This window comes from Parus major, chromosome 14, assembly GCF_001522545.3.
Source record: "Parus major isolate Abel chromosome 14, Parus_major1.1, whole genome shotgun sequence".
Classification (NCBI taxonomy): domain Eukaryota; kingdom Metazoa; phylum Chordata; class Aves; order Passeriformes; family Paridae; genus Parus; species Parus major.
In genome coordinates, this window is record NC_031783.1 from 2,971,043 (window position 1) to 2,987,239 (window position 16,197).

A 16,197-nucleotide genomic window follows, 5' to 3' on the forward strand; every position below is an offset into this window, starting at 1 on the left:
CACATCTACTTTACAGCCCCAGAAGTATCCTAGATCATTGTAAGGAGACAGGACCAACCCATGTCATCAATAGGAGATAAAAAATTATTGTTCCATATAGCCAGTAATAGGGAATAAAATCATTTATCTGTTTTACTGTCCCAGAAGCATCTCAGGTTACTGGAAGAACAACCCACACCCTTCATGCTGGGTTTGACAAAGGCAGGAGGGGCTGTGGCACAGTCCCAGGCCTTACCTCCAGTACTGAGTGACAGGGGATGTTTGGTGAGGAAGGTTTGGAGCCTCGCTGTCAGTCCATTTTCAGGAACTGTATTTTCCTAAGACAACACAGCTTTAAAAAAGGTGACGTGCAAAAGGGGTGCACTGGTTTTAACAACAATCTGCTTTTATAATCTGAGTAGTGTCAGAAGTAAGTTTTCAGTTTAAAGGAAAAGATCCCCGGCTACAACAAAGAACTAATTTGTATTATTACTACCACACATTAGAATGGCTTCAGAGCTTTTCTTAAATCACACTGAAATGACCACTAGACTGTGAAGGTTAGAAATTTCCTCAAGTTTAAAAGCAGTAATTACTAGAAAAGAAATGCTGCATTCTTTCATTGCTACAGAGGCCAAGCAGAGTTTTCTGTAAAACAGTATTTTTCCAAAGCATTTTACATTCCAAAGGAACTTCTGAAAAGCATAAAACCAAAACACACTGAGTAAATGCCCCCTATAGTACATTCTGCTCATCCTAAATCTGAACCTGAACCAACTGCAATGCACTGGGAATTTTACCATTCTCTGCTAAACCCATTTCTCTTGTGTGGAGTTCACTGGGAGCAGAAGTTGGTCACAAGATGTGGAGAGGAAAGCAGAGACCAAAGAGCTGCTGGAGGTTGTGTTACTGCTCAACAATGAGGTGACTGAACAGCAGACAGAATCAAGAGTGAAATGATCCTGCCTGAGGGAAATAAATTAGCAGCTCTAATTTTATATCCACTGATAGGCTCTGACTTGTGCACTACTTAGGGGAGAGTAATTGCAGGCAGTTCTGTGAAAAGTCCTGCTCAATGCCTGGTAATGTTGAAAAAGCAAAGGAAATGTATGGATTTCTTAGGGGAGTAAAGCAGCACTGAGCAGCTGTAAAAGTCTGTGACTGCCAACAACCTTCAAGAGCTCTCAGATTGTATTTCCACCTTAAAAAAACACAAGTAGAACTATCCCAGGTTAAAATAAAGGCAGCAAGAATGATTAAAGACAGGACAGTTCCATGCTGGGAATAGTAGATGTCAGTCTTAAAAAAAGGAGATGAATATGAGATACAGGAGAGATGGTTACAAAAATCCAGTGAAACAGTAAGAATAATGAAGAATGTGTTTTTCACAGCTTCCCTTAATTCTACAATTACTGGGAAGCTTAAGGCATCAAAAAGAAGTGGTGGCACATAGTAGGAATTTGAAACACTTTGCCAAAGGAGGCAAGGGATAGTAAAGACTTACATATGCACAAAAACCAGACAAATTAATGCTGAAAGAAAAAAGCTATTACTGCTTTGAAACATCAGCCCCAGATTTAGAATGGCCTTGAGCCAAAATTGCAGACAGCTAGGAGAGCATTCTGAGGAATTATCCCTTGCTCTTACAAGCTTCCATCAGAGACAGGACATTAGCCACAATTCTGATTTGCAATGTGTTGGGCTCCCTGTTTTTTTTATTTTTATTTATTTTTTTCCTTGTGCATTTCCTTGTTTTGAATGTTTTGGTTTTTGTCTGACAACTTCTACATTCCAGAAAGGCAAGAGGAACCACTGAGTAGTGTAGACTGCTTGTTCATTGAAGTATTTCTCCTTTGGTTGAATGTCATAACAAATTCATTGTCAAATTCAGTTCTCAAATCAAATTTATGTCCAATTCTTTCATTCATTTCATCACCAAGATTTGAGAACATCTGGCACTCATTTTGTTCCAGTGCTGCAAACCCTGACTGAGAGCATGCAAACAGTAAGAATTTGGTGTCACTACCTCAACCTTAAGAACATTAACATTTGGAGAAGTCACTACAGTGTATAAATTTTAAAATACCCACCTTCCTGGTCTTGTTGATGATGTAGCTTGTCCAGATCCAATTGCGTTTCAGATGCCCATAGAAGCTGGAATCCAGACCTGCAGCTCCCAGCCCATCTCCAGGGATGGATCCATCATCGACCACCTCTCTGCTACCTCTGCTAGCAAGAGATAAAAAACCCTCAGGAATTATTCTGTACAGATTCCTTCTCAGTGCTCTTAACTGGTGTGTGTGTGCAATGTGGCAGAAATCCCCCACTGCCTTCCCAGTTTAGGGGGTAATATTACACCATCAGTTACATCCCCAAACTGTTTCTTTCTTAAAGATGTCGCAGTCATCCCCAACCTAACTGCAAATAAACACCAGATATCCCATTTAAAAGATTTACTGACACACAAAGAGACCATATGCAGAAGTTCAAGCAAGGATCAGTGGAACTGGATCCCTCAACTCCATTATTTTTTTAAGCTAACTTGATATACCTACCTGCAACATGGAACTAACTGAAAATACTTTTAAACAGACTGTTTATTGAAACACAATAGAATATTGACAGAGCTAAATCACAGTGAACAACACAATATAAAAAATGTATCTGGGTTTTGCATAGCTGTCACAGGCTGTGAGCATGCAACCCTCCCAGGTATTCTGGGTGTGATTAGGCAGAAGATTAAATGCTCCAGAGATCACCTTCGGATCACAGTACACATCAGAAATTAATCTGCAACCAATTACAGCCAAGTTAGCAGCACAAAGGGACTGGATTCAGAATGTGGCACTGGGGAGCTGCTGAAGCTACCTGAGATACCATGATATAAAGCACAGGAACAGAGAACCTTGAAATTTGTTATTCCTGGCATTCACTGTCTCTGGGAAGCATTCCCTCCCTCCCAGCTCTGGTCTCCTCAGGACTTCTGCAACACGGATTTGTACTGCTCTGGAAGGAAATCCCAATCTGTTTATCCCTCCCTCCAGCACAACAACCTGCTTGGTAGCCAGGCTCTTGGGAACATACATCTCCTTTGACTGAGTTCACTGCTGAACTCCACAGAACACCCAGCAGAGATGCTCAAGTCTCAAGGGCTTTTGCTCTTGAGTAACATCCTCAACACCTGCACAGTCCTTGCCCTGCTCAAGCAGCTCGCAGGGGCCAAGGTGACCTACGTGGTGTATTCCATCATGGCACACTTTCGCTCCAGGTTGTGTTTGTTCACTGCTGACTCCTGCTCCTTTTCCACATCCAGGGCACTCTCCTCCCCTGCAAGGTTGCTCCTCTTTGTCCGAGGACAGCGGACAACTCCTGGACAGACAAAGGGGTTTCACTCTCAGCACGGCAACTCAGAATTTTACTTATTTTCAATCCACCCTGCTTTGGCAAACTACTGCTCCCACACAGTACTGCCATTTTTACCCCTTCCCAATACAACATGCCTGCCTCTCACAGAGAAGAGCTACTGTCAACTTTGACACTTCCAACAGGGCAGCAATCCTTTGCCATGAACACAAGTGGATAACAACTTCATAGAATTATACAGACAGAATTATACATACACAGCTCCCAACTTTTTTTTTTTTTGTTTGCACAGGACAGCATTCCAAAACAGCAGAAGTGAAAAAATAGAGCCTGGCTCAAGTTTTAGGAGGGGAGGAGGAACTGTGGTGTGCCCAGAAAGGGCAGTGAGGGTGCTCAGGAAGTCCAATTGTGCCATACCCAGGGGTGTGTTCAGGCAGACACACTGCAGATCAAACCAGAAGTTCTCCACGTCCTGCAGGGTGTTGAGGACGTACCAGCGCCGCTCAAAGGGGCGGCTGCTCTGTGCCAGGTTGTAGTGCAGGTCACAGATGGTGGTGTCCACAATCACAGCATTTCTCTTCATGTACACAAACACCTGCCAGACACAGCACAGCTCGGGCTGTAAACATCACTGAAACTGCCTAATTAACAGAACACACAGTCAGGTCAGGACTGGACAGTTTCTGTCTTTGCTGTTTTTAGCCACTGCTCTGACAGCGGCCACACCCATTCCCACACTACTGCACTGTATTCCCAAAGTCCCTTGACAGCAATCCAGAAATTTCCTTTCTAGATTTAGAACAGCTTCTTTTCACCCTTGTACACAGGATAGTCCAAGTTTCCAGAGAGTGGCTATTTCCTGCAAGCCCTCACTCGGGATTTGCATGGATGTGTTTGGGAGCCTAATTAACTATCTTATCCTCATCAAGTCTGGTCTGCTTTCTCCTTTGCAGGTGCTCTCTAGCTAAAAAGATGCATATAAATCTCATTATTTTACTCTGATCAGTGTCTTTATTCCATCCAAGCTTAACACCTTGATGGAAAAGAATGTGTCATACTCATTTTTCATTAAGCCTTGCTAGTCTGGGACCTCCTGGGTCATTATTGTATGCAGTGTTCAGTATTATACTTTTGAGTAGTTCTCTTCCAGAGAAAGAGGTGAAAAGTTATCTGCACAACTTACAGTGAGACTTGGATCTGGAGGTTTGCACATACATCTGAAACATCAGTAGTTCATTTAAGGTAATTATGAACCCCAGATTTTGAAAAATTTATGAAGAGTTACTGTATTTTAATTTTTTTTAATTACCTGGTCTTTGTCTTGAAACTTCTCTGTTGGGCCAAACTGCAGCAGCCCCATGTAACATAATCTCTGAAGGTTTTCTATCACTGAGAAGATGTACCTCCTGTAGCAATGGCAGGAGTGTTACAATTAACATCATGAAAAAAGAAAAATGATACCAGAAAATCCAGCATTTTCATACAGCAACCTGAGCTTTCAGCAAACCACAGAGTTATAGAATTTCTGAAGTGGTATTTTAGCTTGAATTATCAGCCTATGAAAAACATGTAACACCCCAAGGGTCCAAATTCCCTTTCCTAAAATCACAAACCAAATATTTTAGCCAAATACTAATCAAAATTTTGGAAGCAAAAAAGAAAATTAGCCAGAAATAACACATGTAAAAATGAATTAAATATGGGCAACAGCAGATCTGCAGACAATTTCATGTTATGTAAAGAGGACAGGAGTAAGAAAGCATGACTGCTAAATACAGGCCTTTGCATGTGTATGTATGAAGAACTGGGCAATAATTTTTGGAGTTCAGGTTGTTTAAAATTACCACTCCAAGAAACTGCTTTCAGTTGCTCAAAGCTTTGGCAGAGCAAAAAGTGCAGCATTTTCCATCCTGCATACGTACATCTATGGCAAAATTCTGGCAGTTGCAGGAACCTCCTGCAAGATTTAGTTTCTGAGACAGTTTGTAAAAAGTAGCTTTGGCCACATTTAACTTCACTAAGATCAAACTAAATGCAGTTAAATGGGAGTTGGATTTTGGCAGGAGTTTTCTCTGGGGGTCAGAAAGATCAAGCCTAGAAATCTGGCTCAGTTAGAAGTTTTAGTGAACAGAGGCTGAAGAGACAGCTTGGTTATGTGTCATATTGTTTTGCATCAACCCATCAGATGGAGCCTGCAGATTTCAGAAAATGCCAATTTTCAATTTTTCTAATTTCTAACATTTAGCAGTAGGTTTGGAATTGCAAATCTCGGCTCCCCATGAGCCTTGGCTGCTGATGCTGCCCAGCCTCGTTCCCTCACCAAAGACACATTTTCAGGTTTGGAAAATGTCATATAAACCTCCAACCATTCATAAATTGTCAGCAGTGACTTTCTGGGGAAAACTAACAAGGTGCTCTTGATTCCACACATTCAAATCACTTTCCTTTCTTCAGTTCAATCTCAAGTTTTACATGTCCTGGAAGAGAAATGGCAACCCATGGCAGACATGCCACGGAGAGTATGAGGAGAAACTGAATGTGTGAGAGGCAGGAGCTGGGAAATGTGGCAGCTCTGGAAAGATTTATGAAGGACAGCAACACTTACACCCTATTAAATTCTGAATTTAGCAGCAGTCAGGAGTGTGTTTTATCCAGAAGCAACATCCAGCTGATGAGTTATGAAGGACAGAACCTCCCAGCTCTCAAGCACTGCGTGACAGCATACATGAATATTGTTTATTAGTTTCTTATTACCTTCTATTTGGGAGAGAAAAATACAGTTTGGCACACTATCCTTTAAGGATTGATGATCCTTGTCTTAAGTGCCACAGTTCTTTTTGACACAAACAGGAAATAACTGAGAAAACAATCAGGCACTGCTGGTTCCTCTCTAGAGTCACTTATTTTGACTCAGCTGCTTACCTTTTGTAGAGGAGCTGCTGTCGGACTGGCCTTGGAAGAAATCTGATCAGAGTGTGCTTTTTTAGTGGATCATTTAAAAAATCTTCCAGACCTTCCACCTAGAATTATTTTAGAAGTTAATCAAAATGCAAAATGTAACTATCCCCTCAAGTATAAAGCTTTGCTACCAGAATTGCCTACTAAAATATTTTCTAAGCAAAACTTACTGCTTTTGTAAAATGCTTAAACATTATTCCTGTTAATCAATGAGGCAGAGGACTCAGTGAGATTATAAAAAGCTCTTGGCAAAATAGTAGCTTAAGAATTTGCAGTATTACAAGGCTATACATTTTTTTTTCCAGTGAGCCTGTGAAAGCAACTACTTTTTCTGTAAAAGACTAAAGTGTCTCCTCTCCTCTCCAGGGTCTAGTTTTGCTAAAACAGATTAAGGGGATATTTGTTCCAGCCTAAAGGTAGAGCTGACATCATCAGATTTTGAAGGAAAACAAAAGAGCAATACCTTGTAGCTGACTTGTACAATTTGAACAAAGACTGAGAGAGGCAGGCAGAGGAGAATGTCACTGACAAGAGCCCATCCAAACCCAAACTCCCTGTGCATGGGCAGGGGGGGGATGTAGCGCATCCAAGACGAGTCATCCACGTACACTGTGAACAAGAACAGTGCCTCAGACACACCAAACCCAACACTTACACCACGAGTTTCACTGTCAGTGCTCAAGCACAACACAACTGGCAGCTCACAGCCTGAAAATCTAAAATTACCTGAAAATTCTTTAAACCCTTGATTTTCAAACCTTTCTGAAGTAGACTTTTATCTGTTTATCAGTGTTGAACGGTGGTAAGGTCAAGTGTAGTAAAGTCAGGATGTGCCACTTCTTACCTGTTTGATTAGACAGATCTACTTCAGTCTCCTGTGTCTCAGGATTCACCACAGCTGACACAATTTCTAAGGTCCCATCTGGTTGTGCTTCAATTATAGTTGCATTCTCATCCAGCCCTTGTGTTTTCTCACCATCACTACCTCCTTTTTGCCGTGTTTCATTTAAAGGGTGTCCATAAATTAAGTACCAGAGGAACATGTGGACCATTCTTAAACGGGGCATTTTGGGAAGAAAGCCAAGGGAACGTCCAAGTCCTGGAACTGGGAGGGAAGAATAAAGACCAAATAGAAATAAAAAGAGGATTAGAGCAGAAGAAATATCTCTCCATGCAAAACTAATGTGAAGAAAACTGGAAGGAAGGAAGAGCAGCTGAGAGTAAATATAAGTTACAAATAGTAAAGAAATAGGAAATACAAATGCTCCAGTTCACAATTGTAAAAAAACATAAGTAGCTAAGAAAACATTGGATAGTGAGACTGGTTTAATATAAATCAAATTTTATTTCTATAGGAGAAGAAAAAACTCCTTTGTATCTTAGGAGATATCTAAAAAATATTATTAATAATAACTGGGAAGGTGAAGGATGACAGAAACCCCAAAGTTGGCTGTACCTGTAACAGGGTGATAGTTCTTTAACTGTGTTATGCCCATTTTTTCATCAGTTTTTCCTGCCCGACTATTATCAGCTTTACATGAGCTCTCTTGCATTTTTCCTGAATCAGAAATTGCCTCTTGCCCCTGGTTTTCTTCTTCACCATGGTCCTGGGATGTTGGTGTCTGGGGGACTTTAATCCTGTAGTAAAACCACACAGCACTTAGGTACAAAATAAGCAGAGTTCAATTCCTGTTCTTCCCTGACTTCAAGAGACAGCAGCACATTGCCTCAGCTTTGTGCTTCCATTTCTCTTTTGCTAAAGAAGAGGTTGTTTGGGGGTTTTTGTTTACCTTGTGTTTACTTCCTCTGCATATTTTTGCACACCCTAGATAAGCCAAGTTCCCCCAAGCCATCCCAGGCATCCCTGACTTGCCTGTTTGCAGTGCTGGAGTTGGAGATACGGAACCGCACCTGCTCGATGGCGCTTTTCACCAGGGGATCATTGGGGCTCACTGAGGGGTGCACAACAAACTCCACCTGCTCACAGCAGCACAACACAAACAAAAGGTTTATGGAGATACTGGCTCTTAATCAGCTGCATAAATTATCTGAGATTAACAGTTATTAGCAGTAGCCACAATGGATGAATCCTATGATGGTTTTAGTAATTCACAGAACATCAACACTTTTGGATGAAAATCTCTGTTGCTACATTGCATTAAACAAGAGGTCAAAATACATGGTCTTTGTACCAATAAACTGCTAATAACATTTCTACAAACCTTGGGTTTTGTGTTTTCAAAAGCTGAAATATTTAAGAAACAAATACTTTGACTTGTAAATATTAGGCTGAGAGGGATAAATGAAAAGTCAGAGCTCATTAGGTGTAAGGCCAAGCTAACACATATTGCTGCTGAAAGCACACACACAATTCAGATTGGTAAGATTTCGTATGTGCTCTACACTAAATATGCAGCAGGTAATTTTGAGTGGATTCAACCTCCTGCTTATGAGCATTTCACACTAGAGTAAGTGACAAGTCTCTACAACCACAGATCTGATTTCCATAAACCTCACTAACAGTGGATTTTTGTTTTAAAATAAATATCATATTCTATAAACTTCAACTCAGAAGATCACTTAGGATTTTTCATATACTCTTAGGTTTTAAAAGGGGTTTAAATAGATTTTTGGTGCAGCCTGGCAGTGCAGGGAGAGAACCAAGAAACACAGAACTGATCAGCAGCAGAACCTCCAGGAAGGGAGACTCAGATACTTTGATCTCTGGCCTATTCCTTGTTCTCAGTTATCTGCAGCCCAATAAAGGAAAGCAGTGATCTGGTTCTCCCAGTAGCTTAGTTTGACACAGAGCTTCTGGGTAGCTCCATTGTGGGTCCTGCTATAAGAAGTGAAGTCACCCATGCATTCCAGCAAGAAGACACTGTGAGAAATGAGATGAGGGCTGTGTCTGTGCTGCCACCTTTTTGCTGATGCCATCCTGGATGACCGTGGTGCGGTAGAGCTTGAGGAGCCCGTCCCGCGCCAGCCTCTGCACCAGCCGCACGATGGACTTCTTGCAGCACTTGGTGGAGACACCTTCTTGCTTCTCTTGATCCATGACCATCTTCTGAAGTCTAAAAGATGCCAAAGATACCCAGCATTTTAAGGCCAGCAATGCTCCAAACTGCCTAAGTGGTTTGTTAGAGGATGTGGGATGAACAGCCATTTCTTTCCCTACTTCTAACAGTCCCTGCCCCCTATTGCTTTTTGCTGGAGACAACTGGGAACTTTTCTTTACATTTCAGCTCTGGTTTCTCTGTACTCATGCTTTTCCTTGTTAGGGGAGAGCTGCTGTTCTGATGACAGCGAATTCTCAATGCCTGTTTCCCCTGTGTATGGCTACAGTGCAATTATGAATGCAGCCTCCCTAAGGTCAGGACACCCTACAGCTTTTTTAGGTGGTGATTTAACAAATGCAGTCAGTTCCTGCAGTCTGTGAGCTCAGTTCAGCTTGGGGCAGAAAGGATTTATTCAGGGAGCACAGAAACAACTCCTGCATTCATAACTTAGGTATAGACACACATATCCCATCATGTGAAAACAGCTGCCTTCTCCCTTCTTCCCTGCCAACTGTGGCAAGAGTGTGCTCACACCTTACTTTCCCCATGCCTGCTCCCATGCACTTTCCCAAAAATGTCCCAGGCCCTAATTCCAGGCTCTTTCAGTCATGGAGAATCAATTCTGAAAAAGACCTGGAAGATAATAAGGGAATCAATAAGGGAATTGAATGTACACATGGACTTCAACTGTCCTGAAAGATTACCACATCCTGGAAATTAACAAATGGAAGGCAAACACCAGCAAATTTCCTTGGCAGAGACTGGGGGGGACAGAACTTCTGCTGATTCTGTGAGGAACATGTTGGCAGCACTGAAGGGGCAGCAGAGACCTGAAATATCTTCCAAGCCTGTGCTTGGATGTGACTCAATCAATCACTGATGAGGCTCTAATTTTATAACTCTGCAAGTGAACACCAGAAGGTGACAGAAGGTTTCAAAATTCTCAGACCAAGGAGAGTAAGGCCATGATTTCTGACTAAATTCCTATAGCAAGCAGCCCTGGGTATACTGACATGCTAGGATCTTCTGTGCTGACACAGAAGATGGATGGTGCAATCCTATTTGTGACAACACAGTACTGCAAATTTAGGATTTAGCAGAGCACCGGAATTCCCATTTCTTTTTGGAGGTGAAATCTTAAAGGGCTGAAAGACATTATAACATTTAGGGAAGTATCTCCAGCTCAGATAAGGTGTCAAGAGAAGACAAATAACCACACCACACAAAACTGCACTGAAAAGCAAACTTTGGGGGCCCTGTTAGGCTGCCAGTGACCAGTGATGGGTGACATGAAAACCTGAGTCTCTCCAGCCCATACAAAATAACACATGAACAAGTTTTGAAACCATGCAGAGATAAAACTGATGCAGATGCAAGAATCCTGCAGCAGGGAAGTGCTGTACCTTACAACGTGGCCCCAACTGTGGCCTACTATAAATGGTATTATAATAAGTTCTTTGATCTGTACTTAGGAGACATATAATGAATGAAAGCACTCTTGTGTAATTATCCGCATGCAACTATTGTTGTTTCCAAACAGCTGAGTAAGATTCAACCTCCCACAGCCTCCCTTTGCCACCCTCTCCTTCCTTACAGCAATGGTGCCAGCAGGGACAAGCAAAGGCAGAAAGGAACAAGCCCCCAGTGCTCCCAGCACCCCAGAAGCAGAGCCTCCCCCGTGCTGCTGTGCCCTGGCTCACGTGAAGAGGCTCTCGATGAGGCGCAGGTTCCGCACGGCCTCCACGATGAGGTTGCGGCGCTTCAGCAGCCTGCAGGTCTCGTGGGACCTCTCCACTGCTGCGGCCTTGGAACGCTTCTGGGGACAGCACAGCACATCAGAACAGGACATCCACCAGCCAGGGGCTGCAGCCTAACATGGGCTCCTCACACTCACCAACAGCTGAGCGGTTCCCAGCTTGGATGGATTTATTTGTAACAAACTACTCAGATGAAGATTCTCTCTTATTTCCCCTTCCCAGGAAGGCAGACAGTGGATGATAACCAGCACTTGTGTGCTACATTAAGCTATGACATACATTCAGTCAACACAGAATTTGGAGAGCACCAGGAAACTAACCCAGAACTGTATTTTGGACATCTACCCTCCTATCTCCTAAAAAAATTTTCACTTACACCTACAATAAAGCGCAGCCAAAATATGAATGTACTTTGAAATTTATTTAATAAATCCCAAACAATTTGATAAATACAAAAACTCTTGCTAAAAGAGCACAAAACTTAGCTCAGACAGCTGTACCAACAAGAAGATATCAAGACATGTGGTCTTACCTTAGGATCTTCAAGTCTGACTTCCTCCACCACAGCCACATCTCCATCTTCATCCGTGGGATGAGCACAGGTTGAAACACTGGACTCCTGCTTTAGGGTTCCCAAAGTAGAACTATCCCCTGAAACGTTGTCTGGGAGCTCCTCAGGATCTTCAAGAATTTGAGGGGAAGGCTGCTTCTTCTCCTGAGACTTCACAGCTGTTGGCTTTGAGGCTGGTTTGAGAGCAAAAAGCCTTTTATTTGTTCTGTTCTCCCTGTTCAGTGTTCTCTCTAAGAGGCATTCTCCCATCTACCCAGGTAGCTGCACTTAAAAGCATTCTGCTACACTCTTCCCATGTTCTGCCCTGCTGGAAGCAGTGGTTTGCCCATGAAAGACTGCATTCAGCCTCCAAAAGTAAAGTTAAAAAAAGTATGAATTTTCTGTCATCAAGTAATTCTCTCCATGCACAAACCTTTTCACAGCTTGGAAAGCCATGAAGGGGTTATCCAAAAATTGCTGAAGAAAGGAGAGTTTCTGTCTCAAAGATTCTCAAGTTCTGCCAGAAACATGACTTTTCTGACTTAAAGCAGAATGAGAATTTAATTTTACTCCAAAGATAATCTACATAGAAAAATAGAGGTCTTCTCTTTTCCCTTGGAGTTCATCAGAGAAGATGTAGGAACATTTAAACAGGTAAAAAAAAAAAAAAATTAAGTAAAAACCTCCCCACCATACATTTTTAAAAATGTCCCCCAAAGGCTGGTATATTTTCTGAATAACTAAAGAAAAAGCTGAGGTAACTAAGTTCAGGGGACAAGACATTTTTACAACAAAATACTCAGGTGAGTAAGGCTGTGGGTCAAGTCATGCCAACCCTGAATATCCAAGGAGCACAATGTGTGAGCTCAAGGAAAAGGGGTGACATGGCATGGGGTCAGGAGAGGCAGCACAAACACTACTGGGACACAGGCACCAGGCCACACTTGAGCCCTGAGAATCTCCAGAGGCTACCACACTTGATGTTCCAAACCATAACACCTTGGGGGGAAAGCAGGGAAATAACCAAACAGGCTTAAAAATAAATTTGTGACCAAAAACCATAATGGAAATGAATAACAAGTTATTTGTTCTTTAATAAAATGATCCATAAGAAAAATGTTGTTGTTTAGATTTCCAAATCACAAGTTACCTTTGGCTGGTGTTGTCTGATGGACATGATCTTGGACACGTGATTTCAACGGAGAACCAGAGTTGGCCTTTTGACCTTTTCCTTTCTTCTTCCTGTCCTTCCTTTCCTCCTCATTGTCAGACTCGGAGGCCACAGTCTCCTCTTCTCCAGGAGACCCATCTTCCACAGGTGGGGAATCTTCTGGCACCAGAGCCAAAGTAACTGTAGCCAACTGCTCACTCCTGGCCTTCTCCCTCTCAAACTGACGGTTTAAATCACTCTCCTCGGCAAAAATGTAGGAAATGTACTTTGTCGTCCTTTGTCGACCTTCATCCTCCATAAAACCCTAGGGAAACAGTTGGAATGTTATTGTACCACTCTACTTCTCCCATCTTGCAGTGTTCTCCAGCATCAACAGTGGGAAAATGTTCTCAGTGTTACTCCCCACCATCAAAAGATAAGGCGTTATTCTTTTTTTCTAAGTAATAAAAATGTCTCTAACCTTTACGCAGAGAAGACAAAAGGAATTCTGTGCTTGAAAAATAAACAAATCTGGATTACCAGTGTACTAGAATGAAACTCCTAAGGTATGTGGGATGGAGAAAAGTATGAGGAAGAACAAACAGTGTGTATTCAGAGTGGAAATAATTTTTCCCAGAACAATAATGTTTGTGAAATAAGGGCATAGGAGCTCCCTGAGTGACTCAGACTTCAGTGCAAGTGCTGCTGCCCTGTCTGCTACAACAGGAGCTTTCAAGGATCTACAAACTCACACTTCACCAATCAATAAAGGAAGAATTCATTCTCACAGCTAACTGGGGAAAAATATATATAGCTATTCCAATGGTTTATTTTTTAACTCTACAGAACTTTTTACTGAATGACAATAAATTTTTCTAAATTTATTTATTTCAATTTTTCTAAAAAGATTCCCCATTGAGGGAAGATGGCAATTATCCTGCCTTTGTGGAAAGGGACTGTTGGGTGCATGCAAGACATGACAGCTGAATTTGTCTTGTGAAATGAAAAAAATATTGAAATATCTCGAAATAGGAAGTTTAATCATCATAACTCCTTGAGAAGTAACTGTTTTGCTCCAGAATTTCCTGATACTTTCAAAAGGCAAGTAGATTAATGATTTTACATGGACAGAGAGGGTCTTTGAGAAGATCCTTCAGTGCTCTGATTAGAGCAGATTACAATCCTAATACTGAACCCTTGCCTTACACACCTTTTATCAACTGAATTAATTACCATTTCAATCTTACCAAGACTCTCCCACTGGCATTCTCAAATCTCTGCTGTTTGTAATATTTGAAGGTAACAATGTTACTGCCAGAGTAATCAAATTTTCCTTCAGTCTCACCTTGACAAGTTTGTACCTCTCCAGAAGACGACAGAGCATTCTTGCTTCCAGCTTCCCCACATTCATAGCCAGGCGAAGTTCTGCCTGAGAAATACCTTTGGTTCCTCTACTTTCAACTGTTGCAGAAAGAAAAGCAACCAAAAAAAAACAATCTCAGAAAAATAATCAGACTGAATAATATATATATATATTTCTATATACATTAATATTTCCCTGAACAACAGTATATGTCAGAATAGTAAATTTAAGATTCCCCACTAACTAAAGACATTTTCATAGACACATAAAATAGTCAGCCAAATACTGTCATAAACCATAATTTTACATGAAGCAGTGCCCAGTAGAATGCTGCATGGAGGTGACAAGCTTCAAATTAGAAGCACGGATGATTTTTTTCCCTGGCAGCTTTCCACAGTTAGATATTCATTTCTCCATTTGGAAAGGAAAAGTGATAGGAAAATAAGGAACACTGTTTGCTTCATCTTTTCTCATCCCATCACAACATCCTCTTTCTGCTGGGTGGTACTGAATAGTTGCTAAGCTTCCAAGAAGGGCTAAGGGTGGCAGCACCTCCAGTCTAATCTGGACATAAAGCTCATTTTGTGATGAAAAATTGACACTTTCTGATACAAAAGCACCCAGAATGTCAGAACACCTGCAATATATACATTTCTTTTATACTACAAGGAGTAAGGACGTAATGGGAAAAATCTTCAAATGTCTTACATCACCTACTTAGCTGATAAGCCTGGGTGAGCATATCCCTCTCACAAACAATATCCACAGGTGGAACAACTTTTGTGATGATCTCTTCATCATCATCATGATAATCTTCCATTTTCTTCCGAAATTCCTTCAGCAGTTTAAGGCAACGGACCATGACATCGGTCCCTGTGAAAAATGAGTGTCAGTAACAGCTCCTATCAAAGTGCAGAGGGTGTGCACAGCTTTAAACAAATCTATTTCTCTCAGAAACATGAAGAAGTAGCAGTGCAACAGGGAACAAATGACTAAAGAGAGCTGGGTGTTTCTAGGAAAGGTTTGTTACAGCTTTTCCCTTTGTATGAATGTGGCAATCAGGTGAATTTTTGAGATGCTCCAAACCTTCACATCTGTGCCACTGCTAGGACTGTCCAGTAGGAGAAACTCCCACAGCATAAATAAATCATTGGAGGGATTAAGCTGATCCTCAGAATTACACCTGGAGAACACATATTTGACTGGGAGATCCCTCACAGTGTATAAGCCCATTCCTTTTTACAAGGACAGAACATGCCCACCACCCACAAGATTCTTGTAGATGATTTAATTTCATATCTTAGCATGTTCCTGTCCATCAGCTGTGCTGTGGTAACTTCTCCACTCACTGGGACCTCCCAGCAAAGGGTAAAGTAGGGACAGATGGCTGCAGGAGAGCTGAGATCCTGCTCTCCTCAGTGTCCTGCTGGACCACCTCACACCAGTGGTAACTCAAACTGGGTTACTGGACACTGCCACCTTGGAAAGTTGCAGTGATTCAGCAGCTGCTTCTGCAGTAGCCAGTGCAACCTGCAGCAGTGGAGAGAACATCTCCAGCCATCCCTGCTCCTCTGCTACAGACTGCTGTGAAAAGGCCAGGTGAAGGCTTTAGCTGGAATCACTAAGGTTTCAGGTGATGAATTTTATCTTGTGTTTATATATCTGAGCACTCACTGACGCCCAGCTGACACAAATTTAACCCACAGTCACTTCACCACATGACTGTGCTCCAGGCCACATGATTCCATTATTTTCCCTCAAGATGAATCCTTTCTCTAGGATGCTGCTTAGGATTTAAGTGCTGACATTTTGGTTGGGTTGCAAGCACTATTTTTATATTCTTTGTATTTCTACAGCCCATTAATTTTCACTAGAAGCAGTATTTGAAAAAGCAAAGAAAAAAACTCCCCAAAGAAATGAAATCTCCCAAAACAAACCAATGTCTTTGCCTTTAGCTCCTGCCTGCCCAAAAATGTTCTTCCCATAGCAGATGCTCTGGCTTCATCCTCAGTGTGTCC

General features: G+C 41.8%; 1 protein-coding gene across 4 annotated transcripts in view; it reads right to left on the reverse strand.

The window, feature by feature from the left end:
• GTF3C1 (general transcription factor IIIC subunit 1) overlaps positions 1 to 16,197 on the reverse strand; it is a 37,647-nt gene that overhangs the window by 15,503 nt on the left and 5,947 nt on the right. The window contains exons 7-22 of one of the 4 annotated variants that reach the window (XM_015642663.2): positions 14,897 to 15,052; positions 14,162 to 14,277; positions 12,817 to 13,141; positions 11,649 to 11,860; positions 11,060 to 11,175; positions 9,221 to 9,374; positions 8,174 to 8,277; positions 7,757 to 7,938; positions 7,145 to 7,405; positions 6,764 to 6,909; positions 6,265 to 6,362; positions 4,652 to 4,748; positions 3,760 to 3,937; positions 3,213 to 3,348; positions 2,070 to 2,208; positions 236 to 317 (exon numbers count right to left, since the gene is read on the reverse strand). In XM_015642663.2, the coding sequence (XP_015498149.1) occupies positions 236 to 317; positions 2,070 to 2,208; positions 3,213 to 3,348; positions 3,760 to 3,937; positions 4,652 to 4,748; positions 6,265 to 6,362; positions 6,764 to 6,909; positions 7,145 to 7,405; positions 7,757 to 7,938; positions 8,174 to 8,277; positions 9,221 to 9,374; positions 11,060 to 11,175; positions 11,649 to 11,860; positions 12,817 to 13,141; positions 14,162 to 14,277; positions 14,897 to 15,052 (2,502 nt within the window). Of the gene's footprint in view, positions 1 to 235; positions 318 to 2,069; positions 2,209 to 3,212; positions 3,349 to 3,759; positions 3,938 to 4,651; positions 4,749 to 6,264; positions 6,363 to 6,763; positions 6,910 to 7,144; positions 7,406 to 7,756; positions 7,939 to 8,173; positions 8,278 to 9,220; positions 9,375 to 11,059; positions 11,176 to 11,648; positions 11,861 to 12,816; positions 13,142 to 14,161; positions 14,278 to 14,887; positions 15,055 to 16,197 lie in introns of those variants that run through there. The other 3 variants (XM_033517941.1, XM_015642665.3, XM_015642664.2) reach the window with 3 other exon arrangements.